Genomic DNA, 26,578 nt, shown 5'->3' with positions numbered 1-26,578 from the left:
GAGGAAGAGAGAAAGAAAGAGAGAGAAAGAGAGGAGAGAGAAAGAGAGAGAAAGAAAGAGAGAGAGAAAGAAAGGGAGAGAGGGAGAGAGAGAGAAAGAGAGAAAGAAAGAAAGAGTTACCCACTCCCTTTATCATTACTGAACTTGTTCCAATGTTTTTCTTAAATTGAGGCATTCAGAACTACAGTCTCATCTTTCTGTCTCTGTCTCTGGAAGTTAGGAGATCATTGGTATCTTTTGAGAGTCAGATTTCAGTTGAGTGAAGAGACTGGAAGCCAGATCGTAAGGAAGAAGTGACTGAGAAGAGAAATGAAGACAACAGAAGTTATTTACCAGTTTCTTTAATACCTGAATATGAAGGAAGGAAAAGCAATTACTAGGTACTTACTATGTACAAAGCACTGTGCCAGACTCTAGGAATAGAAATAGGAAAATGGAGACAATCCCTGTTCTTAAAGAACTCACATTCTAATTTGGGAGAGAACACATATAGAAAATTTCAGCTGCAGGTCAGATGTAAAACTGTCCCAAGGTCTTTAGGGTACAACTAGCAAAACAGATGGTAATGCATCTCCTTTAAAGTCATTTCCATTGATAAAACTATTACCTATTTTTGATTCAAACCATTTGACAGTGTCAAGAACTTTGCTGATGAGAACTTTCTTTCCTGGGTCTTCAGTAGCTGGGATTTTTGAGTAGTTAGGGGCAGAAGCTGTTGTCTGGTCTCATCTTTATATCTTGCTTCCTGAGACTGTGGCTATAGAGGTCAGGACAGAAGAACTGTTGCTCTCAGGGGCACTGCTATTCTTGGGTTCAAAGCTCTGGGTTGAACTCATTGGGATCTGAGAGGAAGTGATGGTTGAAGCAATGGTGGTGGTTTGACTCATATAACACATGTAAATAAAACACATACAATACATACACATATATCTTATATACATACATATACATAAATATGCATATATTTTATATGTGTATACAGATGTCTCAAGAAATATAAGTGTATATATACTGTCTGTTCCTGTGTATACACATATGTATATAAGTATCTACTTGCATAGACATATATGTGCATATACCTTAATGTGTGTACATTTATCTAGCCATGAATATACATATATGTATGTGTATATATAAACCCATCAGCAAGGCACCCTGAGGGAGAGATAGGAGGAAACAGTAGGTAGACACGTGCCAGAAGAGTTAAACCATTACCACCATTGCCTCATTTACCACTTGTCCTCTCAGACCCCCATATATAACTATATCTATATGAATATACATATATTACACATGTGTGTACTACATGTATAATATATGTATATTTATATAGCTAGATAGAGACAGATATAGTTCATCTAGTTCTTGCGATTGAGGTGATTGTAATTATACTCACTAAGGGCAGATGAGTTTTCTCTTGCCATTGCACTTCGGTTTCAAGAATATTCCAAATATATATTATTTTCCTTCTCTGTAATCACATTCTTTCACTCTCCAAGTCTTGACGGTGACTCACAGAATCTCAGAATTGGAAGGGAACCAGTTTAACCTATGCAGGGATCCCCTCTATAACATTCCCAACAAATAATTATCATTCTCCCTTGAAGACCCACAGAGAGTGGAACCCCATTCAAAAACTCCTGAGACAGCCTAGATCACCTTTAAATAGAAAGAGCTCAAATTGGTTTTCTTTATAGGGAGCCTATAAAAGAAATCTATTTCCCTGAAAAGTCTAGACTTAGCTCCTAGTTTCACCCTCTAGGACCAAGGAATGGGGAAGAGAAGAAGAATCTTTTTTTCAGTTCTGATTGTAAGGTCTGGATTCCCCTTCTTTGTTTCCTTTTCAAGGCACTTCTTACAACAGGTTTCCTAGGAAAACAACAATCTGGTAAGCAGTAGAAGAGAGATGTTCCTCCTGGAAGAAAAAGAACTACCTGTACTTTGTGCAGATGAAGTTATTTGGCTCTGGTTGAAATACAAACATTGCATATTTTCTGTAGGTTCACTACACAATCCCCTATAACTTCCATACTTGTTTTAAGCAAAATGCCCCTTCGCCCTATCTAGGCCTAGGCAACACCTTGTGACTCCTTTGTTCTTATTTAATCTCTTCATTTCTCCTTCAGCCTGGCCCAAACACTCCTTTGTCCTTGCCTCCCCGCCTCCTCCAGTCTGGCCCAAATCTCATCTAAACTATCTGCACTAAAGTCAAAAGTTCCTCTAGGTCAGCTCTAATCTTTGTCTATGCACTGAGGTTCCTTCCCTCCATCCAGTCAGCCCTGACAATGGCAGCCCTATCCTTTAAGAGTAAAAGCATGTACCCCTCTCACTCACAGGTCCCCTAAGGACTCTTGCCCACTGTAAAGGCATAAAAATAAACTTTCTCAACTCTAACTCCAAGTAAGGCTGAGCTGAATTCTTTCCAGACGCCATTGCAGGTTTCCTGGTCTTGGATAAGATCAGGGTTCCTGCTGAACCTATTGGGATTCCTTCCCTCATCACTTGAAGCTTCATTCTTCTTCTTGGGGGCAAAGCGAACTCAGTCTCTGAAGACTCCTGGATGAACCTTGCTTCCCCTATGTCTTCTAAAAATATCGAGTTCATTGATCTTAATTGGTAATTAACATTTTCTTGCTGAGCCTTGATTGAAACAGGAACTGTTCTGATCCTGAAGCAACAATTCAATTACCAGCAAAGCACTGTCCATCCAATCTAATTACCCACCTCCTTCCTCTTCTTTCAGATCCTTCTTGTGCACTTCTCTGGATACCTTATTTTCTGCTTGACCTCAGAGTAATTTTCCTCTCTTCTCTCTTCTACACTTCAGACATCTAGACATTTACTAGCTATGGGACTCTGGGCTATCTAAATAATAGCTATCATTTGCACAGGATTCTTTTTTTAGGTTTTTCTTTTTGCTTTTTGGAGGGGGGAAGGTAGGGCAATTGGGGTTAAGTGACTTGCCCAAGGTCACATGGCTAGTTTTGTGTTAAGTGTCTGAGGCCCGGTTTGAACTCAGGTCCTCCTGACCTTATTCACTGTGCCACCTAGCCGCCCCCATTTGCACAGGATTTTAAGGTTTGCAAAGTACATTACATATGCTACCTTATATGATCCTTTTAAGTACTCTGTGCTACTATTAACTCCATTTTACAGAAGAGGAAACTGAGGTTGAAAGCAATTAAAAGTGACTTGTCCAAAGTCACGTACCTAGTATCTGAGGTAGGAATCCAACCCAGGTAGCCACCTTTAACTGAAAATTATTTATTTCTCTTTCCTCAAATGTTATAGTATGGTTTTTAAAAATTTTTCTCTTTTTATTGCCTTTATCACAGGTTATCTTATCTACTTATTTACATGCCTGTATCACTTTTCCTCCACATTCTCTCTTAGATTGTAAACTTCTTGGGGTCAGGTCAGAAGCTGTTATTTTTCATCTTTAGATTTCTAGGCCCTTACACAGTACCCAGCGCATAGTAGGTGCTCCGTCAACAAATATTTATTAAATATCTACTTCATGATATGGGAGGGTTTTTTTTCTTTGTCTCCTTTTTTGCAAGGTGAAGGCAGGGCAATTGGGGTTAAGTGACTTGCCCAAGGTCACACAGGCTAGGAAGTATTACGTATCTAAGGTGGGATTTGAACTCAGGTCCTCCTAACTCCAGGGTTGGTGGTCTACTCACTGTGCCACCTAGCTGCCCCCTGGGCTTTTTTTTCTAGTAGAAAATGTCTTTATTAAATGAAAGCTCACTTTCCTTAGTACTCTAATGCAGTTATTTTTTTTAACTGAAAACTAACCAGAATTGTTTCTTTGCACCTAAACAGTTAACAGAAAGTTCACTTTAATTATAACTGTATTGAAGACTGTAAAACCCTAACAGTTTTATATTTTTATTACATTAATTAAATTTTAATTGCCATTAAGGTGAGTGAAGCAATTTAGAAATTAATAAATATTTATGTCTGGAGAGGGTTTCATGAATTTTAAATATGATAAAAAGTTTAAGTATTACATCTTTTGGCAAGAGATGGTCTGAGAGACTTTTTCACAAAAAGGAAGTTCAAGTATTTGCTCCACCATTTATTAGCTAGATCACAAGTCTTGGGCAAATCACTTCACCTTCCTGGGACTCGGCTTCCTTTTCTGTGAAATGAGGGGTGCTGGGTTCACCAATCTCAAAGGTCCCTTGCAGATGTATATACATCCATGAGAAAAATAACTTGACCTGAATTTTGAAGGATGAGTAAATTTTGGATTCAATGCTATTCAATGAGCATTTGCCAAGTGCCTATGAGAGCAAGACAAAAATGAAACAGACTCTGCCCTCAAAGAACTCACATTGCCCTGCGGGGGGGAGGGGAGGGGGAGACAGCATGTATACAGAGAAATATATACACAACATATACAAAGTAAATACAAAATGATTTTGTGGGGTGGGAGAACACTAAAATTTAGAGGTGGAAGAGGGGAGCAGAAAGGGTCTGGATAACAGGTGGTATCTGAATTGTGCTTTGTAGAAATTTGTAGAAATTCTTCAAGGCAGGTGAGGCATGAGAGATTCCAAAGAGGTAGGAGGACCCTAGGCTAAGGAGCTGCAAGAATAAATTCCAGGAGCCAGGAAGGTATTCATCCAAACTATACTCTTTTGGCCCACTGGTATCACTCTCAGAGGCAGAGGGAAAGGATCCATATGTTAGTAAATATTTATAGAAGCATTTTTTTTTTTAACAAAGTATTCAATGTAGTTAAAGAAAGGTAAATAGAACAGTCTGACTAAATAAAACAAGATGAATTGGAGGGGCTAAAGCTGGAAGGAAAGATCAGGGCTGGACTTTGGAGGACATAAATACCAGGCTAAGTATGGACCTCATTTACAGATAAGGCACTAGGGAGCCAGAGGGGGTTTTGAGCAAGGGAATGCTTTAGAATTGATCAGAATTAGTCAGACAGTGGTAAGAATAAAGGATTGACCTGGGGTCGGAGGTCTAGAGACAGTGAATGAAGTTAGCAATCAGTCAAGAAACATCGAGGACCAGAGGGTCCTCCTTGGGGAGCTGGAAGGAACCATTTCCATGAACCCCTTTATTTTACAAATGAAAGAAACCAAGAAAGAAGGTGGTTAAGTAACTCACGGATGGTCAAACTTTTTTATTCTGGTCAACAGAGCCTCCTGGTGGTTGGATAGAGTTTGTCTTCCTGCAGTTTCGAAAGCAGACAACTTTCCCATAGAAATGCCAGATGGGACAAGCAATTTCAAAAAAGATGGCAATTCTTTTAAAAGGGGGGGATACTTATTCACTCTACTTGAAAGTCTTACTAGGGACAAGGCAAAAGAGGCAGTATGTGCTCTGTTAAAATAAATTATAATAAAATCAGAGTTTTAGAGCTAGAAGGGTCCCTGCAGGCCACCTAATCCAATTCTCTCATTATACTGGGAAGGAAACTGAGGCCCAGAAAGACACACCTCATTGCCAAGAATAATTTACACCACGGTACTATTTCTAAAGGCAAGTGAATAACTAGGCATAATATTTGATAGAGAGCTTGCAATGCAGGTGCACATGCTTTCTTACCCAAGGTCACCCAATTAGTAAGTTGACTAGAGTTGGAGTTAGAGGAGATGGTTCAAATATTGGACCTGATACTTAGAAGCTATGGCCCCACGGGCAAGTCACTTAACCCAAGGACTTTAAGTTTCTCTTCTGTAAAAGGTGTTGGACTAACTGACCTCACAGGCTGTTCTTGCCTAACAGGACTTACAATTAGATGGCATCTCATTTGTAGTTTGACTATATAAATCAATCAGTCACATGTTTAGAAGCTTTAAGGCTTGCAAAGCACTTTCCTCATAACAATCCTGTGAGGTAGATAGTACAGGTATTACTAGTCAATTCAAAGACAGAGAAACTGAGACCCTAAGAGGTTAATTGACTTGCCAAGGGTCCCACAGGGACTTGTCCAGAAGCAGTCACTGGAACATCCTAAATTATGAGACATTGATCACACAGCGTGTAGGTGGCACAGTGATTAGAGCAGCTGGCCTTCAGTCAGGATGATATGGCCTCAGACACTTACAAGCTGTGTGCTCCTGAATACTTTACCCCTGTTTGCATCAGTTTCCCTTATTTGTAAAATGGGAATAATAATAGCACTTATTACCCAGAGGTGTTGGGAGGATTAAATGAAAAAATTATTGTAAAGTGCTTGGCACATAGTAAATGCTCTGTAAATATTATCTGTACTGCACTTGAAGCCAGAATGACCTGGTTTCAAATGGTGATGTAATGGAAAGAATTCTCAATATGGAGTCAAACAAACTGGGTTTGAATCTTGACTCTGCCATATTGAGTGGTGTGAATTTGGGCAAATTGCTTAATGCCTCTGAGCCTCAGTTTCCTGTAAAATTAAGAGGTTGACTAGGGTTAACTCTAAGGTTCCTTCCAACTCTTTATCTCTGATCCTACCTACTTATTACTTGGGTAACATTTAGCAAATTACTTAACCTTTCTGGGCTTCAGTTTCCTCATTTGTAAAAGGAAGGTGTGCCACTGATTGATCTTAAAGGACCCTTTCAGCTTTAAAACTGTGGTGCTATGATGTAGAGACAGAATGACTGCTCAGTCATCGAGGCCAATCCCCTCATTTTGCAGCTAAGGAAAATAAGGCCCAGAGATATTAATGGTTAGTGAGTTGACTAGATATGAGTCAGAGGACTGCAGTTTGCATCTGGACCTGATATTTACAACCTACTCGACCATAATCAAGTCACAATTTAGGTTCTCTCTTTATGAAAGAAGGTGTTGCACTAAATCATCTCACAGGCCCTTCCATCTCTAAATCCATGATGTCATAACTTGGGGAAATCCTCAGGAAGGTCCCTGCCCAGAAGGATGTGAGAACTCTCATACTACATCATGGAGCCACATGGCAGAGAGGTTGAAAGGGCCACCTGTCACACAAACCCCTACCTAAATACGGGTCAAATTAGTCTTCTCAGCTTAACTTTGGGTGTAACAGGAAGAAGTATCAATATTTGGTATAGTGAGCTCCAAGGTGGTTAGAATGTGAAAAGAATGGAGAGAATGCTGGATTCAAGTCAGGAAAGATATGGCTTCAAACTCAGGCTCTAGGACCCTGTCTTTTAGCTTTAGGCAACCTACCATGTGACCTTGGTTGAGTCCCTTAATGTCTGTGAGGCTTGGTTTCCTTATCTGTAAAATGTGGACAATGTTAGTACCTCCTACCTCAGAGGATTATTGTGAAGAAGGCATATGTGAATGTCAGCTACTGTTACTATTATTTGTATTAAAGCAATTAGCTAATTCTGGGTGATTGAAGGGTTTATATATGGGCTGTATTTTCGACTAGCTGTGTGCCCTCAGAGAAGTTGCCTAAACCATGCTCTCAGGGTTCAAAAATAACATATTTAAAAGGAGGGACTTGGGAAACAAAGCTGAGCATCAGTTAAGTATCAAGCATTTATTAAACATCTACAATAAAAATGGCCAACATTTATATAGTACTGTATGGTTTATAAACATAGGGGAACAGTTAACTAAATTGGAATACCTTAATATAATTAAAAAGAACAAGTTTAAATATCATTAAAGCTAACAAGTCAGAGAAATACAAAGAAAGCTGGAAAGACCTTTATGAAATAAAACTTTGAATTTTTTTTTTATACTAGGCCTATGATTTTATTGGTATAAGGAAACTTCTAGTGATAGCCTTCTACCAATGCAGATCATATATTTCTTTTGCAAATTAAAAGTCTTTGAGAATTGCCTGGACCACTGTAGCAGCAAACACCCCAGCATCCCCAGGGTGGTTGCCAACACAGGTTCTTAGATCTGTTTTTCTAAAGGAAAGCAAGTCAAAATGGGTTAACAAGCTTACTTTAATCAACCATATATCATTTACCTTGTTCAGGGGAAAAAAGGTCAGCACCCCGAACTTCAGATTATACAGAGAGAATTTACAAGACAGAAACAGATCAAGCAGACAGGCTTCCAAACTGTCCAACCATTACATCCATACCAAATCACAGTTAGCAGAGAGGGAAGCATCAACATCTGGGTTTTCATGGGGGGAGGGGGCACTCATGGCTGCCCAGAGTCTCATCTGGTCAAATCATACAGCACTTCTCAAAGTAAGCCCCAAAGCAAAGCCTCATATCAGGGATTATATAGCCTCCTGGGTCAGAGAATGTAACCACCCTCTTGACCCACTGCCTAATCACACAGCATGAAGGTGTGGGCATTCCTGAAAACCAAGCCTCCTGCCACAGGCTCCATGTGACCACATTCAGCCTATTAGGGGGCAGAGTATATTTTCAAATCATGGAAGGTTCTCAGAGTCTCTGAAGCCTATCAAAGACCTAGGGGCAGGGAAGATCTTTAAATTTGCATTTCCATTACAACCACTCAGTGGTTAAGTGACTGGCCCAGGGACATATATCCCTTTGTACCAGGAAAAAGTAAAACCAGTCCCTGCCCTTAAGGAACTTACCTTCTAATGGTGGGAGACTATATATGTACATAAATGGTATAGAAAAGATATATTCAAAACAGGTAGAAAGCAACCTTAGAGTAAAAGGCTCAGCAGTTGTGGGGACTGGGAAAGGCCACTAGGAAAAGGTGATATTTGAGCTGCATCTTGGAGGAAAACCAATGATTCTCAGATGCAGTGGTGACAAGACAAAATCTTCCATTCAGGAAATATTTTGCAAGCTTGCATGCAATGTTTTACATGTCTAACCTACATCCATTTGCTTATTATATAGGGAGGGGGACAGAAGGGAGGGAGAGATAGAGTTTGCAACTTAAAACTTAAAAAAAAAAGGAAAAATATCATTTTTACATGTAATTTGGAAAAAATAAAATATTAAAAATGAAAAAAAGAGAGAAAACATTCCATTCATAGGGTACAGCCAATACAAAAGCATGGAGATAGTTGCTGGAGCATTGTGTGTGAGGCCAGTGTGCCTAAATCATAGAGTGTGAGGAGAGGAGAAATGAGAACAAAAACTGGAAAGATAGGAAGGAGTCAGGTTGTAAAGAGCCCTAAATGTCAAACAGAGGGGTTGGTATTTCATACTTGAGGCAATAAAGAATAAGGGGAGTTGGGTGAGTGGAGGGTGATAGCAGTGACATAGGCATTTAGGAAGATCATTTTGGCAGCTGTGTGGAGGATGGATTAGAGAGGAAGAATGGAGGCAGCAAGACTAATCAGGTGGCTCTTAGAGTGATCTAGGCCAGAGGTAATAAGATTCTGAATTAGGAAGACAGCTGTTTGAATGGAGAAAGGAAACCTGTCTGAGAGATGTTGTAAAGGTAGAAATGACAAAATGTGGCACCTCTTATGTGGGGATGAGAATGAGGAGTCAAATCTAACACTGAGGTGTGGGCCAGGGAGACTCATGGTGGTCACTTTAATGGTAATAGGACAATTTGGAAGGGGGGCCTTTTGAAGGGGGTGACTGGATTCTGTTTTGGACATGTTGAGCTTGAGATGCCTGTGAGACATCTAGTTCAAGATGTCCAAAAAGCATTTGATGATGGGAAACTGGGGCTCAGGAGAGAAATTAAGACTGGATATATAGATCTGGAAATATTCTGATAAGTGAACCCATGGGAGCTGACCAAGTGAGAGAATGCAGAGAGAAGGGAATGGGGCCCAGGGCAGAACCTTGGGAGACTCCCACAGCAAATCTGTTGCTGAGATTTGTCAATTTCATCTTTACAACATCTCTCAAATACTCCCCTTTCCCTCCTCTGACATTGAAACTATTCTAGTGCAGGCCCCCATCACTTTACTCCTTGATTATTGCAATAGACTGTAATTGGATCTGCCTGCCTCAAGTCTCTCCATTGATAACAGTGATTTTCCTAAAACACAGGTCTGATCATGTTACCCCCAATTAGTAAACTCAAGAGGCTTCACATTGCCAGGAGCAAACACACAATGTTTTGTTTGACGTTCAAAGCTCTTCATAATCTAGCCCCTCCTACCTTTCTAGTCTTCTAACACCTTACTCCTCTACAAGTACTCTTCCATCCTGGCTATTCCCTGAACAAGAAACTCCCTCACTCAGCTCTAAGCATTCTCTGCCTAAAATGCTATCCCTCCTTAACTCTATCCACTGAATTCCCTGGCTTCCTTTAAGTCCCAAATAAAATCCTGCCTTCTACAGGAGGCCTTCTCCAACTCTTCTTAATTCCAGTGTCTTTCCCCTATTAATTATCTCCTTTTTTATCCTGTACATAGCTTGTTATTTATTTATTTATTTTTATGTTGTCTTCCTCCATTAAATTGTAAGTTCCTTGAAGTCAGAGACTGTCTTTTACCTCTTTTTATATCTGGTACATAATAGGCACTTCATAAATGTTTGTAGATTAATGGATTGATCAGTTGCTGTGGTTACTGAAATAGGGAATTAATTATAGAGGAGTAGAAGGATTTTCTCGTGTGAGTGAAGGCCCAGCTGAGATTAATAACAAATATCAGTAACGGACCTAGTCAGCACGGTTATATGTCTTCTAGCTCCATTCAATAATAAATGATTAGATAGTAGGAGTAATCCAGAGTTGGGGTTTGGTGACTATACAAGTGATAGGACAGGAGAACAAGGGATTTATTTAATGACAAGAGAAGATAATGTAATGCTGAACTGGTTCACCAAGGGGTCAAGCTTCAGAAGGAAGAAAGCACATCCTAACGAAGAGTGATGACCCGAGCAAAAGCTGAAGGGCAAGGATGGAGAACAGAGTTAGAGGTAGTAAGGCATTGGGAAGGATGGAATGATGAAAGAATTTCAGAGTTCTTGAAACTAGAAAGGGAATAGAAAGGGTGATGGCAAGTTTGAGGGTAATGACCATCCCTATATATGGGTAGCTAGGTGGCACCATAGTGCATAGAATGCTGGGCCTGGAGTCAGTAAGACTCAATGTTCTAAGTTGTGGTATATGCATGTAATGGAATACTATTGTGCTATAAGAAACGAGGAGCAGAGGGACTTCATATTTACCAAGAGAGGCTTATACAAACTGATGCTGAGTGAGAAGAGTAGAGCCAAGAGAAATTTGTACACAATTACAGACACAATGTATGTGTGATGACGAACTTTGATAGATTGGACTCTTCTCAGTAATGCAATTTTATAAGTCAATCCCAAAAGACTCATGATGGAGAGAGATGTCTACATCCAGAGAAAGAACTAGAAAGAACTGAATTTGAATCCAGATTGAAGCAAACTACCGGATCTTTTTCTTTTTCTTGTTTGGTTTTGTTTCCTCTTTCCCATTTTTCATTCCATCTGATATAATTTGTCTTTATAACCTGACTAATGTCTAATGTGAAAATATTTGCAGATCCTATACTTGATTGTATGCCATCATGGGGTGGGGAGGGGAGGGAGGGAGAGAAAATTTGAAACTCAAGGAACTGTAAAATTGAATCTTGTAAACTAAAAGAAAACAAACTAACTTAAAAAAAAGAAAAAAAAAGACATTGTTCTGAGTTCAAATCCAACCTCACATATTTACTAGTTGTATGACCCTTGGCAAGTTACTTAACCCTGTCTGCCTTAGTTTCCCCATTTGTAAAATGAGTTGGAGAAGGAAATGGAAAACTACTTTAATACCTTTGCCAAGAAAACCCTAAATGGGGTTGTAAAGAGATGGACACGACTAAAATGACTGAACAACAACAGAGTGGAGGAGTTGATCGTGGGATTTGGGTAGACTGAGGAACTGAACAGTTGGGATACTTGTGACAGCATCAACATGTATATTGAAAATTCCCTACTATGAGAGCAAGAATCAGGATGAAGAAAGAGACAGTCCTTGAACTCATTGGAAAAAGAAAGAGAATGTTTTAGGGGTCAGTAGACAATGGCCACAAAGATCTGGACCTGGTGATAAATTTGGATACTGTGAACCTCAAAGGAGGAGAGGTTGATGCTTAGTGAAGGTGGAAGGTGAGAGCGGGGAGTGTGAAAGTGGCTCCCTTGGGAACAAAGAATATTATGACTCCCCTACTAGGTCCAATGAGCTGGGATGTATTATAGAAAATGCAACCAGCACTGGGAAGGGTGAGCAGACATGTAATGTCATCTTGAGGAAGTTTCTCATGCAATAATGCAAAAGTAAAAAAAAATTAAATAAATAAATGAAACAGAAGTAGAAGAACAGGTTCCCTACTATTAATGAAAACATAAAAGGAGGAAGAAATAGCTAAAGAATCATAAGACTAAGAGGGGCTGGAAAGGTGCTATGGTACATTAGGCCCTGAAATTAATTTTGAAGTAAATTTTTATTAAATGTAGTTGATTGTGTTGTTGATCAATGTTAAGCTTCAAATAAAACATTTAATTAAAAAAAAACAGGTGGGAGATATGCATATTGATGCCCACTGGCTAAAAAACAAGGTACTTTATCATTTTAATCTTAGTATACTGGGAGAAGTCCACATCATTTCACTCCATAAAACTGTGCATGGTAATATATGTTTTGTTTCAGGGCCACTTAAACTAGGGAGACATTTCTCTGGCTTTAGAGGAATTTGTTGAGTTTGCAGGAGCCAGCAACTACATCAGCAACTTGGAGAAGGTTGCTGCTGCAGCCACAATTTACCCATAAGGCAATATTACCTTTGGGTGGTAGCCAAGGCCTATTTATGAGACCAGGGTCCAGCTGTTCTCCAAAGACTTGGACAGCTACAGTGACTTCTTCAGGTCACAGATGTGTCACTTAGGTATCTGACTGACTGTTGAGTGACCCACCTAATGTTATAGGGTTATAAATGAAATGATAGCCCCACAACCTGAAGCAGTAAAAGTACTTTTTAAAGAACCAGCTGGCAGACCTTGTCCTCCAAGCTTTTCTCTGTCTGCTACCCTGCTGATGCTGCTGACCCCTCTATCCCTGAGCCTTTCATTCCTTCATCTTCTTCCTCACCTTCCATACTCAAGGGACAGAGGGGTTACCCTGACAGCTAGCTCTAAAAAGACCTGAGGCTCTCACATACATATAATCATTTATAAATTCTACTCCTCCCAACATACTCATGCTCTAACACCAGGGCATAGAAATGAAATGGTCCCTTTCTACCTCTTCCATTCCCTTCCTTATTCCAGACTGATTTCCTGAACTGCCTTTTGTGATTTCTTTTATCCTTCAAATTTGCCCATAATATTCAGTTTAACCTGATTTTACTTTTTAAATTAAATTGATTTTTTTTCATTGAACAAAAATCTATTTTCTCTCCTTTTCATGTCCCTCCTTTATTGGAAAAAGGAAGAGAGGACCCTTGTAATAATCCACCTTGTTAAAACAAATTTCCACATTGACCATGTCCAAAAATGTGTGTTTCCTACTTTGTATTGAGATATATATACATATATATATAGCGTGATGTGATGTGCCCCAGCCTCTACACTTGTCTAAGGACAGGCCCAAGTCTGCCCCTCTTGTCCCATCAGTCAGGTGCTCAGGTGCTTTCCTCCTCAATTCATCATTGCTGTATAATGGAGACAGCACCAAATAGGATTCCGATGATTTGGGTTCAAATCCCAGCTCTGTTGCTCTTACTTTCATGACTTTAAACAAATCATACCCTCTCTGACCTCAGTTTCCTTATGTGCAAAATAGGAAGGTTGGCCTAAAAGACTTCTGAGGTTCCTTCTAGCTCTAAATCCCACGAATATTCTGATCACAAGTGTACTGGGCCTTCTCAGAGACCTACAGTCCCCTCCCTATACTCCCCACCAGGATTCCCTCTTCATTCCATACCAATTCTGGACAGTATTTTATGGTCTCTCCCCTCTGTAACACTTCCTGTCCTCTCTGTCTCTCTTTTCCAGATGTGAGGTGGCAGACAGAGAAACTTACATGTATGCTATTTTAGGGAAACAACCTCTGAGCAATGAAATAATTCAATTGGAGTAAAGCCAATGGGACAAACCTTATTTTTTACTTCAGCTATACAAAGACATAATATTGAAAATGAGTTCTAAGATAGCAGAGGGTTTATTTTTTCATTCTCATATTTGTCTACAGAGATTTTTTTTTTCAAAAAGTGATATGGAGTCAGGAAGAACTGAGTTCAAATCCTACCTCAGACACTAGTTGTGTGACCTTGGGCAAGTCACTTAATTTAAAATGGAGATAATACCTCCCAGGGTTGATATGAGGATCAAATGATATAGTATTTGTAAACCTTAAAATGCTACATAAATGCTAGTTATTATATTGAGCTGTTCTATGCAGCCTAAAGCTATTGATTGGTTAGGAGCTGGGTAGAAGATATTCTGCTTAGTGAATGTTAGAAGGGCCACTTCAGATTTTCTATTTAGCACTATAACCAAGGAAAGTTTAGCTGCTATACCTTCATCCAATAGCCAGACCTTAGGTATCTGAAAATCCTTCACAAATGTCAATTCATAAGGCTTAAATGCCTGGCAAATGCCAGCTCAGAGCCTAGCCCTGCTAATTACTATCTGCTCTCTTCCACCTTCTCATGAAAAAGGCCAGCTTATCCCATCTTTCCCTTTTCAAAGTTAGCCCCAGATTTCAGTTTCAAAGAGTACCTAAAATAGATGGTGGTCAAGATATAGGTTGCCCATGTTAAATATGCCAAGTCTCTCCTTCCAAGAACATGCATAAGGTTTACAATCAGAGGACCTAGATTTGAATCCTGGTTCTGCTACTCATTAGTGATGTGACCCTTAACCTCTCTGGGCATCAGTTTTCTTATTTGTAAGATGAGAGAGTTTTTCATAAATGATGCTCTAAATCTATGCCACTGTGACATTTCTGTGAATTTGCAGGGAGTGAGGAAGCAAGATGCATCATGAGCCTTTCTTTGCATCTATGGAGGAAGATTTTCCGAGATGCCACTGATGTATTAATGAAGTTGATGTGGTAGTTGGAAGAACACTATATTTAGAGTCAGGGTCCTCGACTCTCATTTCCAGCTCAGCCCTTTCCTAATTGTGACTTTTTTGCAAATCTCTGCATTTCTCTGGGCCTCAATTTCTTTCTTTTTAAAGAGTTTGGAGGGGGTGGCTAGGTGGTACAGTGAATAGAGCACCAGCCCTGGAGTCAGGAGGACCTGAGTTCAAATCCGGCCTCAGACACTAAACACAAAACTAGCCATGGGACTTTAGGCAAGTCACTTAACCCCAACTGCCCTATCTTCCCCCCTCCAAAAAAGCAAAAAAAAAAAGTGTTTGGACAAGATGATCTCTGAGGTTTCTTCCAGCTCTAAATCTTTGGATCCTAGATGAAACACGGTTATGGCATCATAGATTGAGAGCCGAAAGTGGCCTCAGAAGTCATCAGGTTCAACACCCTCATTTTACAAATGAGGAAATTGAAACAGAGAGGTTGACTAACTTGCCCAGGATCACCAGCTGGCAAGTGATTGAGGTAGAATTTGATCATGTCTTCCTGACTCCCAAGTCCCTATCAATGAAACCAAGCCACCTCTTCATTCAATCCTCCCTCATTCCTCTCCCCCTGCCCCTCAAAGGAGGAAGGGGCTGGCTCTCTGACAACTGGTATGGAAGGGGCTCCCCCCCCTACCCCCTGGACAGGGAACTGGTGGCTTCCCAATTAACAAGAAATAAGGCAGCCCTCTCTGAAATTCTCTAGATTTTAAACTTATCTCCCAGGTTGTGGGAAATAAAACTTCAAAGAGGGGCAGATCCTTCCATCCCAGGAGCCTTTCCTTTACAACTCTGACCTGAGAAATCACAAGCATGTCACTGACCTCCCTCTGACAAAGCAATCCAGCTTTGGGAGGAAGCCTCGAGCCCCACCACTCACCTTCTGAGGCCTGAATGACCAGCAGTACAGCGGCAGCCAGGACAGCTGCTCCCGTTGGCTTCATTCCTCTCTCCTCCAGCCTCCTTGGGGAGCTGGCTTTCAGGAAGCAATAGGCTCCAGGTGTGCCTGAGTCCAGAGGGTGAATGAAGAGATAAATGAGCCGAGCCCCGCCCCCAGAGGCGCTGGTGTCAAACATTTCTCATATTTCTTTTACTGGGGGAAGTTGTGTTGGACCCCAGACACACACAGACACACGCAACCCTGAAATGCTAGACTGGGTAGATTAATAAAGGCTGGTTCCTTCTGGTTACCTACTGAGGCACTTGAATAAGGACTTTAAATACCACCAAAGGAGGCAGAGGACATGAGTTCACAGCTGACTCTAGTACTTTCTAACCACATGACCCGGGGCAAATCACTTAACCTCCTCTCTGGGATTTAGTTCAGTGTAACAAGTCTTATTTTTTACTTTACCCACACATAGACATAATTATGAAAATGAGTTCTAAAATATACAGTGACTTTTTTTCATTCTTATGTTTTTCAACAACTTATATGAAATAGAGAAATAGTCTTCTTTAAAAAAAATCTTATTTAACTTGAGTTGACCCATGAAATCTAAAGCCACTGCACTTTTCTAACTACTATTTCCTTTGGTGCTCATCTGTAAAATGGGCTCTAAATCAACGATCTCATGATTATCAAAAGACAAATGGATGTCTCAATTTAACAGACATTGATTAAGTGCCTACTGTGTGTATTACATGAAAAAAGTTGCAAAGTTTAGACAAGACCCTCTCCTCACTCTAGTAAGGGAAATAAAACTACATTCCCAGAGAACTAGAATACATATGTTAGAGAGTAGCCAAAGAAAGTGTTATGCTGCGAAGGGGGGAAGATTATTACCAGTAGTAGACTAGGGATCTCCATCTGTGGCTAGTCTTTAATAATCAAAAGTCATTAAGGATAAAACTTATGTGCTTATTTCTTTGCTTATTCTTATTTATTGGAAAAGAGAGACTCTAATTCTCAAGACAATGGGCAAAAGATGAAATAGTAAAAGAATCAAGAAAGATCACTTCTGACTCCATTAACATTTTATTATTTCACTGAAGTCTAATGTTGCCTCCTTTTTCATTAAGTCCAGACATGTGATTTGGTTAGTGTAGGTACCACCTAGAATGAAAACTCCCCCCACCACTACAGATCAGTGTCTTCTTTATGACTTGTAGTCTTATAGAAGTTCCCAGGGCACAGAGGGGTAAAGTATCTTACCAGTGGTCACAGAGCAGTCACATGTCAGAGACAGGACTGGAAGCCATATATTCCTGACTTCAAGGCTAGTGCTCTGTTTCCTGTTTACCTAATTCTGTAAGTTTTTTTAATTGTTCATTATCCCCTTTGGCTCATCTTAAACTTCTATTTCCATGCAAGTATTTGCAAGATTAAAAAAAAAAAATCCTTAGGAAAGCTAAGAAAGCTCGGCATACTTACTTCAGAGTCAGTATGGAAACTTGTCATCAAAGGGATATGGATGAAGAGGATCTAGGAGGAAGAAAGATAGAGTAATGGAAGAGATGCTAAGAATCTTTATCTTCTTTTAAGGTTCAACTCAAATACCGCCACCTCCCTGTGAAGTCTTCCCAGATTCCCCCACTCTCCACAGAGTGTGCGCTCCACTTCCTTCAATTACCACGTATTTCCTCATCTGTGTGCATGTTGTAGCCTCCATTCTCCCCCCACGCCACGCACACACACACTCCAGGTGGAATTTAAATTCTATGAAGTCAGGGATTGTTCCCATTTTTTGTCTTTGTATCCCCAGCAGCTGGACCAGGGCCTTGTGTGTATATAAGCAACACTGTCAAATTTAAAGTTTGAAAGATCAAGAGATTATGTCTAATCCATACAAATTCTTCTTGTGTCTTTGTAAGACAAGTGTCATCTCTTTATTGGAAAAACTGTTTCTGTGGAGTTTGTCTCATTAATTTCCTCTACAATTTATTTATAGTTTAGATGTCTTTGTTGTTGCACATGTGTACACACACACACACACACACACACACACACACACCCCTGCTTGTTGATTCTTCCCCTCTTTCCTTATGAATATTCATGGTTCCAGAGGGCACTATTCTTTATCTGTGTATTAAATCATTTCTGAGGAACCTTTTAAAGAGAAAGTGAACTTGATATGTAACTACATATCTCTCAGTGCATATTAAAAACTAGCTGGCTTTATATACAACTATAAATTGACCTCAACCATATCTTCCTCTAGTTCTTTTCAATGCCTTTTGGAGATCTTAGATGTCTAATGAAGCAATTCCTTCTCACAAGGATTATTTTAAAAGAGTTAGAAACACATTCCTTGTACCCTTTACTTTTCTAAACTAGAGGTATTTCTGGTTATAGCAAAAAAAATTTTTTTCTTTTCTGTTTCATGTTTTGATTGATTATAATTTTATTAAAACTGCTATTTTTATTGTTCAGTCATTTTAGTTATGTCCATTTCTTCCAGACCTTATTCGGGGTTTTCTTGGCAAAGATACTGGAGTGGTTTATCATTTCCTTCTCCAACTCATTTTACAGATGAGAAAACTCAGGCAGACAGGGTTAAGTGCTTGCTCAGGGTCACACAGCTTCCCCTAAAATGTTTGTAATGGAAAGTTTATTAATACTAGCCAGTCTTATAGGTTAAGAAAATTTTCCTGCTATTCTAGTCAGTTAGGAGACTATAATGTCAATGGGATAGAAGATTTTCTCTCCCTCCTTCCCCATTAATAGATCTCAGGTGGAGGAGCCCATTAAGGGAAGCTTGCTTAAGAGAGGCTTGCTTGTAGGAAGGCTTTCACAACTTTTGCTAATTTCAAATTTGCTTATTTCTAACTGAGTCATGAGGGTTGTGATGCCTTCTGGCTCTGAGAAATATATATATATAAATTTATTTTAATTTAAAAATTAAGTACACACACACACACACACACTGAGTTGGTATTTTGCTTTGGGGGCTTGCCTATGAGAAGGATCTTGTGATTCTCTGGTCGAGATTCTGAGTGGCAGTATGTTTGGAGCTCCCAGCCTCCTTAGATGTAAAGGCTCTCTTGATCCAGGGATGTATGTAAAGGGTATAGTTAATTCAGGCAATCAGAACCCTGTCTGTTGGTCTTTATTTCTCTGCTTGTATTTTCTCTGGAGTTCAGGGTGCTGACTTTTCCCCTGAACTAGTGAATGTAATTTAAAAAGATTGTTAACTCCTTAAACAGCTACCTTTCCTAGTAAATCAGATTTAAAAACCTATGCCTGAGCCATCCTGGATGAAGCACTAGGCCTGGAATCAGGAAGCCCTGAACTCAAACCCTACCTCAGACATTTATTAGCTGTGTAACCTTGGGGAAGTTACTTAACATCTCTGTGCCTCAGCTATAAAAAAATGGGAATAAGAAAAACATTACCCTTCCTGGATTGTTGTGAAGATAAATGATAAGACATTTATAAAGTCTTAGCATGGCATCTGGCACATAGTTGGTACTTAAAAAATGTTTCTCCCTTCCCCCTCAATATTTTGTGTTTTTAATTTTCACTTTTTAATTCCAGGTAATATAAAGTCTTGATATCACTGTGGTATTTACTTCTAAATCATAGTTTATAATGTGTTTTTAATTCTAGATGCAACTGTTTTTTTTTTTTATTCTGTATCCCTATAAAGGATATTTTTAAGGAGTCTTGGGAAGGCAAAAATTTTACTTTTTTAATATAAGATGCTTTTTACTAAATACTATTAGTTTAGAAATCTAACTTTCAAGAGCCAGAAACTGGCTCAAGGTCAAATAGCACAAGGTCAAATATTTTTCCATTTAAAGATTTTAAAGAAATTCTTGTCAGTGAAATGGTTAATTAAAGTTAGTTAAACTCGGGGCCACTCAGTACTCTGACTTTGGGAAAAAGCTTTTGGGGCCAACAGATGATCAGTCTTCAGAGAAATCTACATTTCCCCAAGAGAAAGAAACACTAAGTAGCAGAAAATAGCCTTTGTATTCTTTACAGTCAGGACCAACTAGGAATCAGTGATACTTGAGTACTAGAAATAGGCCTTGCCTTGTAGAACCATCATCACTAAGGTAACTCACCAAATTTGGCTCCAAGTTATTTCCAAAAAAAAATCCTTGCTCAACGACTAAAGACTCACAACCATTGAAGACATTCAAGAGAAAATAAATGTGACTCTCAAATACAGTTCCCAAAGAGAAAGTTCTCAGAATGCTTTGACCAAGGGCACCATCTCTGGCACGAGTTTGTGGCCTTCTGAGGTAGTTAGTTACCTTGAAGGGGACAACACTCATTTAGATGTAGAAGTTTTGGTATGTTTATGAGAGAGGAGCAGCCCAGCTTAGTGAATAGAGAGCTGGCCTCAATGCCAGGAAGGTCTAGCTATAAGCCCCCTCTCTGATATAGACTATCTGTATGACCCTGGGTAAATCACTTCACACCTCGTAGAAGTTCCCTATACTAATGCCCAAGTCCCATGTTTATTAGAAAACTAGTTGTCTTTGCTTCCTTGGGAATGATAACAGTTAAGAGTGTTAACGCACTGTTATATTATTGTTAAAGTTCCCTGAAAGAAAGCAGGATCTTGAGGGAAAGAAATAGAAAAAAAAATTGTTGCTGGGTGAAGGAGAGAAGGAACAGTCTGAATCAAGCGCTGCTTTCCCAGAATACTCACTAGGCATTCTTTTTTTTTTAATTTTTATTTTTAATTAATTTGTTTGTTTCCTTTTAGTTTACAGGATTCAATTCCACGATGGAATGAAAAATGGTAAAGAGGACATAAAACCAAACAAGAAAAGGAAAAAAGATGGGGTATTTTGCTTCCATCTGGATATAAACTCAGTTCTTTCTAGTTCTTTCTCTGGATGCACACATTTCTCTCCATCATGAGTCTTTTGGGATTGACTTATATCACTGCATTGCTGAGAAGAGTCCAGTCTATCAAAGTTGGTCATCACACATACGTTGTGTCTGTAATTGTGTACAAATTTCTCCTGGTTCTATTCTTCTCACTCAGCATCAGTTCGTATAAGCCTCTCCAGGTAAATATGAAGACCGTCTGTTCCTCGTTTCTTATAGCACAATAGTATTCCATAACATGCATATACCACAACTTGTTTAGCCATTCCCCAATTGATGGGTACCCCCTTAATTTCCAATTCTTTGCCACCACAAAAAGAGCTGCTATAAACATTTTTGTACATAGGGGTCTTCCTCCCACTTCTATGATCTCTTTGGGATATAACCCTAGGAGTGGTATTGCTGGGTCAAAGGATAGGAAAGTATTTATAGCCCTTTGGGCATAATTCCAGATTGCTCTCCAGAAAGGCTGGATCAGTTCACAACTCCACCAGCAATGCATTAGTGTTCCAATTTGCCCACATCCTCTCCAGCATTTGTCATTTTCCTGTTTTGTCATCTTAGCCAATCTGACTAGTGAGATGTGGTACCTCAGAGTTGTTTTGATTTGCATTTTTCTAATCAATAGTGATTTAGAGCATTTCTTCATGTGCTTATAGATATCTTTAATTTCTTTCTCTGAAAATTGCCTGTTCATATCCTTTTACCATTTATCAATTGGGGAATGACATGTATTCTTATAAATTTGACTCAATTCTCTGTATATTTTAGAAATGAGTCCTTTGTCAGAGACATAGGTTGTAAAGATTCCCAATTTCCCACTTCCCTCTTAATCTTGGTTACATTAGCTTTGTTTGTACAGGAGTTTTCAATTTCATGTAGTCAAAATTATCCATTTTACATTTTATAATGTTCTCTAATTCTTGTTTAGTCATAAAGTCTTTCCCTCTCCACAAATCTGACAGGTAAACTATTCCTTGTTTTACAAGACTGCTTACAGTATCAACCTTTATACCTAGATCATGCACCCATTTAGACTTGATTTTGGTATATGGTGTTAGATAATAGTCTATGCCCAGTTTCTGCCATACTGTATTCCAGTTTTCCCAGCAGTTTTTGTCAAATTCACTAGACATTCTTGACTAGGAGTTCTTAACCTAGATGAAAAGAAGAAGGGTCCCTTACAGAGCTAGTCTGAAGGTAGCAAAACTAATTAATTTAATTTCTCCCCTGATGGTTATGAGCACACATTGGACAAACACTGCTAACAGCTCCTGCTTTATAATTATGAAGCCCCTTCCTCATGATAACCCCATAAGCTATGTAGCATGTGGATTATTGTCCCTCTTTTCCTTAGCTTCAGAGAGGTTTGTTTTTACCCAGTAAAACAGAAACGGTAAATATCAGAGTAAGGACTTAAACTCAGGCCTTCTCATTCCAAATATGATCCTCTTTCCATTACATTTCCAATCAAGTATAGTCAAGGCTTTACAAGGAATGAGAATCAGAAGAATTGTCATCATTATTGAGAAGGGGTCAGTGTGAGCCTTAAAACCTCTGGGAAGCTGTATGTTCCCAATGGCTAAGAACCTGGGACCAGCTCTTTCCCACATATGCCCTCCTTACACCTTTTCACTGCAAGTTTTTCTTTATCATTATTGATTTTTTTCTCTCAGGAAGACCAGCCATGTTATTAATGTCTGTCATATTTATCTCATAATTAGGACTGTCAGAAGCCTCAGGGCAAGGCCCATCCTCTAAAAGCTCACCATCCATTTGAACTTTTCCCTTCCTTCATGGTACCTAACCAGAGGGACACTTATGTTGGTGGCATCTACTTGGGTTTTTTTTTTTTTTTGGAGAGGGGAAGGTAGGGCAATTGGGGTTAAGTGACTTGCCCAAGGTCACACAGCTAGCTTTATGTATGTGTGTGTGTTAAGTGTCTGAGGTCAGATTTGAATTCAGGTCCTCCTGACTCCAGAGCCAATGTTCTATTCACTGCACCACCTAGCTGCCCTACTTGTTTTTTTTTTTTTTCACATTTACTTATTTTATTTTTAATTTATGGAATAAAACAAGCATTTCCATAACATAATTTAATAAAAAGATGACTGCAATGAAACTGCAAATTTATTACGTACAACTTCCTATTCCTCTTAAATATATGATAAAGTTACCATGTAAATTTTTTTTCTTCCTTTCCCCACCCTTTGCCCTAGAGGTGGCTACCATTAGACACAAAGAGGCATATATATGTAAAATTATTTTATATATACTTCTATTTATCAGTTCTTTCTCTTGATGAAGATAGTGTCTTTCATCATGTCCTTTATTGTTAATTTGGATATTTATTGGGGAATGATTGAGCAAGTTGTGGTATATGATTGTGATGGATTACTACTGTGCTATAAGAAGTGATGAGCTCAATGACCTTAGAAAAATATGAAAAGACTTGCACTAAATAATAAAGAGCAAAATGGTGGCCTCTATTTGGTGGTGGTGCCTAGAAGACAAGAGTTGGCTCTGCACATAAGGCTAAAATTCTCTTCCCTATCAGCCTAAGATAATATCTGGAATGGCCACTATTAGGGTAACTTCTTTAGATTTTAAGGTTTAAGGTTTAAGACCTCTAGGAGGTCCTGGTTAAAATGTCCCTTAGAAGGAGCGGCCAGGTAGCACAGCGAGTAAGAGCACCGGCTTCAGTGTTGAGAAGACCTGGAGATCGAATCCCGGGCTCAGACACTTAGCATCCACCCAGAAACACCTGACCGTGTAACCTTGAGCAAGTTACTTAACCCCAATTGCTTTAAAAAAAAAATGTCCCTTAGAATTTGCTAATCTAAAATTGTCAGATTTGCTCTATTACCTAGAAAGTCTATGAGGAACATAGGGGTAGTAAATTTTGATGGGGGAGGGAAGTATTGATGGGAGATACTAGAGTCAGGAGTATAATGTGCCACCTGGGAATGACAAGCCTTTGGTGTGTGTCTAGACCTGTCATTTCACTGGTATAAAGAACTCTCTGGAAGGAAACTCCCTCTATCAATATATATCAGTAATTATTCTACAACCTTAATGACTTCCAGTACTAGAAAATTGCCTGGGTTAGTGAACAGAGTGAATTATATGTCCAGGGTCATGCAGTCATTATGTCAGAGGCAGAACCTGAACCCAAGTCTTCCTGGTTTGGTTTTTTTTTTTTTTTGGTCTTTATTAATTTGTTTGTTTACTTTGAGTTTACAAGATTCAGTTCCCTAGTTCTTTGAATTTCAAATTTTCTCCCCCTCCTTCCCCTCACCATGGCAGCATACAATCAGGTATAGGATCTGCAGATACTTTTACATTAGACATTGGTCAGGTTATAAAGAAGGATGGAATGAACAATGGGAAAGAGGAAACCAAACCAAACAAGAAAAAGAAAGAGAGCAGGTAATTTGCTTTAATCTGCATTCAAACTCTGTTCTTTCTGGATCTTTCTCTGAATGTAGACATCTTGCTTCATCATGAGTCTTTTGGAGCTTACTTATAGCCCTGCATTTCTGAGAAGAGTCCAGTCTATCAAAGTTGGTGGTCACACATATGTTGTATCTGTAATTGTGTACAAATTTTTCCTGGTTCTGCTCTTCTCACTCAGCATCAGTTTGTATAAGTGTCTCCAGGTAGATATAAAGTCCATCTGCTTTTTGTTTCTTGTGGCACAATAGTATTCCATTACATTTATATACCATAACTTGTTTAGCCATTCTCCAATTGATGGGCATCCCCTTAATTTCCAATTCTTTGCCATCACAAAAACAGCTGCTATAAATATTCTTGTACATATGGGTCTTCCTCCTGCTTCTGTGATCTCTTTGGGATACAACCCTAGAAGTGGTATTGCTGGGTCAAAGGATATGAAATTACTTATAGCCCTTTGGGCATAGTTCTAGATTGCTCTCCAGAATGGTTGGTTCAGTTCACAACTCCACCAGCAATGTATTAGTGTTCCAATTTTTCCACATCCTCTCCAGCATTTGTCATTTTTCTTTTTTGTCATTCTAGCCAATCTGACTGGTGAGATGTGGTACTTCAGAGTTGTTTTGATTTGCATTTCTCTAATCAATAGTGATTTAGAGCATTTCTTCATATGCTTATAGATATCTTTAATTTCTTCCTCTGAGAAAGGCCTGTTCATATCCTTTGACCATTTATCAATTGGGGAATGACTTGTATTCTTATAGATTTGACTCAATTCTCTGTACATTTTAGAAATGAGTCCTTTGTCACAGACATTGGTTGTAAAAATTCTTTCCCAATTTCCCACTTCCTTCTTAATCTTGGTTACATTGGCTTTGTTTGTACAGAAGCTTTTCAGTTTCATGTAATCAAAGTTATTCATTTTGCATTTTATAATGCTCTCTAATTTTTATTTGGTTATGAAATCTTCCCCCTTCATGAATCTGACAGGTAAACTATTTCTTGCTTTCCCAGATTTCTTATAGTATCATCCTTTATACCTAGATCATGTACCCATTTGGACTTAATTTTGGTACATGGTGTTAGATAATGGTCTATGCCTAGTTTCTGCCATACTATATTCCAGTTTTCCCAGCGGTTTTTGTCAAATAGTGAATTCTTATCCCAAAAACTGGTGTCTTTGGGTTTATCAAAGAGTAGATTATTATAGTCATTGACTGCTGAGTCTCATGTACCCAATCTATTCCATTGATCCACTGCTCTATTCCTCAGCCAGTACCAAGTAGTTTTGATGACTGCTGCTTTATAATACAGATTAAAATCTGGTATAGCGAGGCCTCCTTCCCTAACATTTCTTTTCATTAATACCCTTGATATTCTGGACCTTTTGTTCTTCCAAATGAATTTTGTTACTATTTTTTCTAGGTCTATAAAATAATTTTTTGGTAAATTGATTGGTATGGCACTAAATATGTAATTTAATTTAGGTAAAATTGTCATTTTTATTATATTAGCTTGACCCAGCCATGAGCAATTGCTGTTTTTACAATTAGTTAGATCTGACTTTATTTGTGTGAGAAGTGTTTTGTAGTGTTCATATAGGTCCTGGGTTTGCTTTGGCAGGTAGATGCCCAAATATTTTATAATGTCTACAGTAACTTTAAATGGAATTTCTCTTTCTATCTCTTGCTGTTGGATTTCATTAGCAATATACAGGAATTGGGGTGGGTAGGTGGCACAATGAATAGTTCAAATCTGGCCTCAGACACTTAACACAAAAACTAGCCATGTGAACTTGGGCAAGTCTCTTAACCACAATTGCCTTCTGTGATAGTAATGGCAATTAAAGATTCCCCTGTATTGGCTTGGTTTTTCAAGTTGATTGTATTAAAACCCAGAGCTTTTTAATCCCACTTGTGGGATGGACTTGTTGATGTGAAAAGAAAGTCCTGAACTGGGAGGAGCTGGTGACGTAGATTTGGAGAGACAAGAGAGAGGCGGAAGATCTTTTTGGAAGCAGCACCTCGTGGAGAGAGAGAGAGACTAAGAGAATTGCTGGTGGCCGCTTTGAATTGCCCTGGACTTTTGAGACCTGCCCCCTGAGCTGCCAAGGACTGAGGAGACATGGCTGTTTTGCTGGTACTTTGTCTGTCTATTTTGATGTTGTTTTGCCAGATTTGTCCACTGGTGAAAGACAGTCCTTTTGTTGAAGAAGTCCTGGAACCTGGCTGTTCGCTAAGAAGCCCTGAGACTGTCCTGCAGATGGAGAGTGAATACTGTCCACTGGTGAAGGACAGTGCTGTTGTTGCAGGGGTCTGGAGACTGTCCTGCAGACAGAATGAATACTGTCCACTGGTGAAGGACAGTGCTGTTGTTGCAGGGGTCT

The 26,578-nt window shown here is 39.2% G+C and overlaps 2 protein-coding genes and 1 long non-coding RNA gene across 5 annotated transcripts in view; 1 reads left to right on the top strand and 2 right to left on the bottom strand.

Moving 5' to 3' along the window:
• The window catches only part of CCL28 (C-C motif chemokine ligand 28), a 32,152-nt gene extending 14,791 nt beyond the window's left edge, over positions 1 to 17,361 (bottom strand). Inside the window, exons 1-2 of the mRNA XM_069095329.1 lie at positions 17,323 to 17,361; positions 15,829 to 15,954 (exon numbers count right to left, since the gene is read on the bottom strand). Coding sequence (XP_068951430.1) covers positions 15,829 to 15,892 — 64 coding nt within the window. The 5' untranslated portion in view covers positions 15,893 to 15,954; positions 17,323 to 17,361. The remainder of the gene's footprint in view (positions 1 to 15,828; positions 15,955 to 17,322) is intronic.
• LOC138166858 (uncharacterized) overlaps positions 1 to 21,948 on the top strand; it is a 62,604-nt gene extending 40,656 nt beyond the window's left edge. For both annotated transcript variants that reach the window (XR_011169757.1, XR_011169758.1), the window contains exon 4: positions 20,609 to 21,948. This is a non-coding gene — a long non-coding RNA (uncharacterized lncRNA). The remainder of the gene's footprint in view (positions 1 to 20,608) is intronic.
• The window catches only part of HMGCS1 (3-hydroxy-3-methylglutaryl-CoA synthase 1), a 161,043-nt gene that overhangs the window by 118,685 nt on the left and 15,780 nt on the right, over positions 1 to 26,578 (bottom strand). The window lies entirely within an intron of this gene.

The sequence above is a fragment of the Petaurus breviceps genome, unplaced genomic scaffold (genome assembly GCF_028583685.1).
Source record: "Petaurus breviceps papuanus isolate PSGF00001 unplaced genomic scaffold, PetGlider_PUasm1.0 226, whole genome shotgun sequence".
Classification (NCBI taxonomy): Eukaryota; Metazoa; Chordata; class Mammalia; order Diprotodontia; family Petauridae; genus Petaurus; species Petaurus breviceps.
This window is presented reverse-complemented; position numbering and strand designations above follow the sequence as displayed.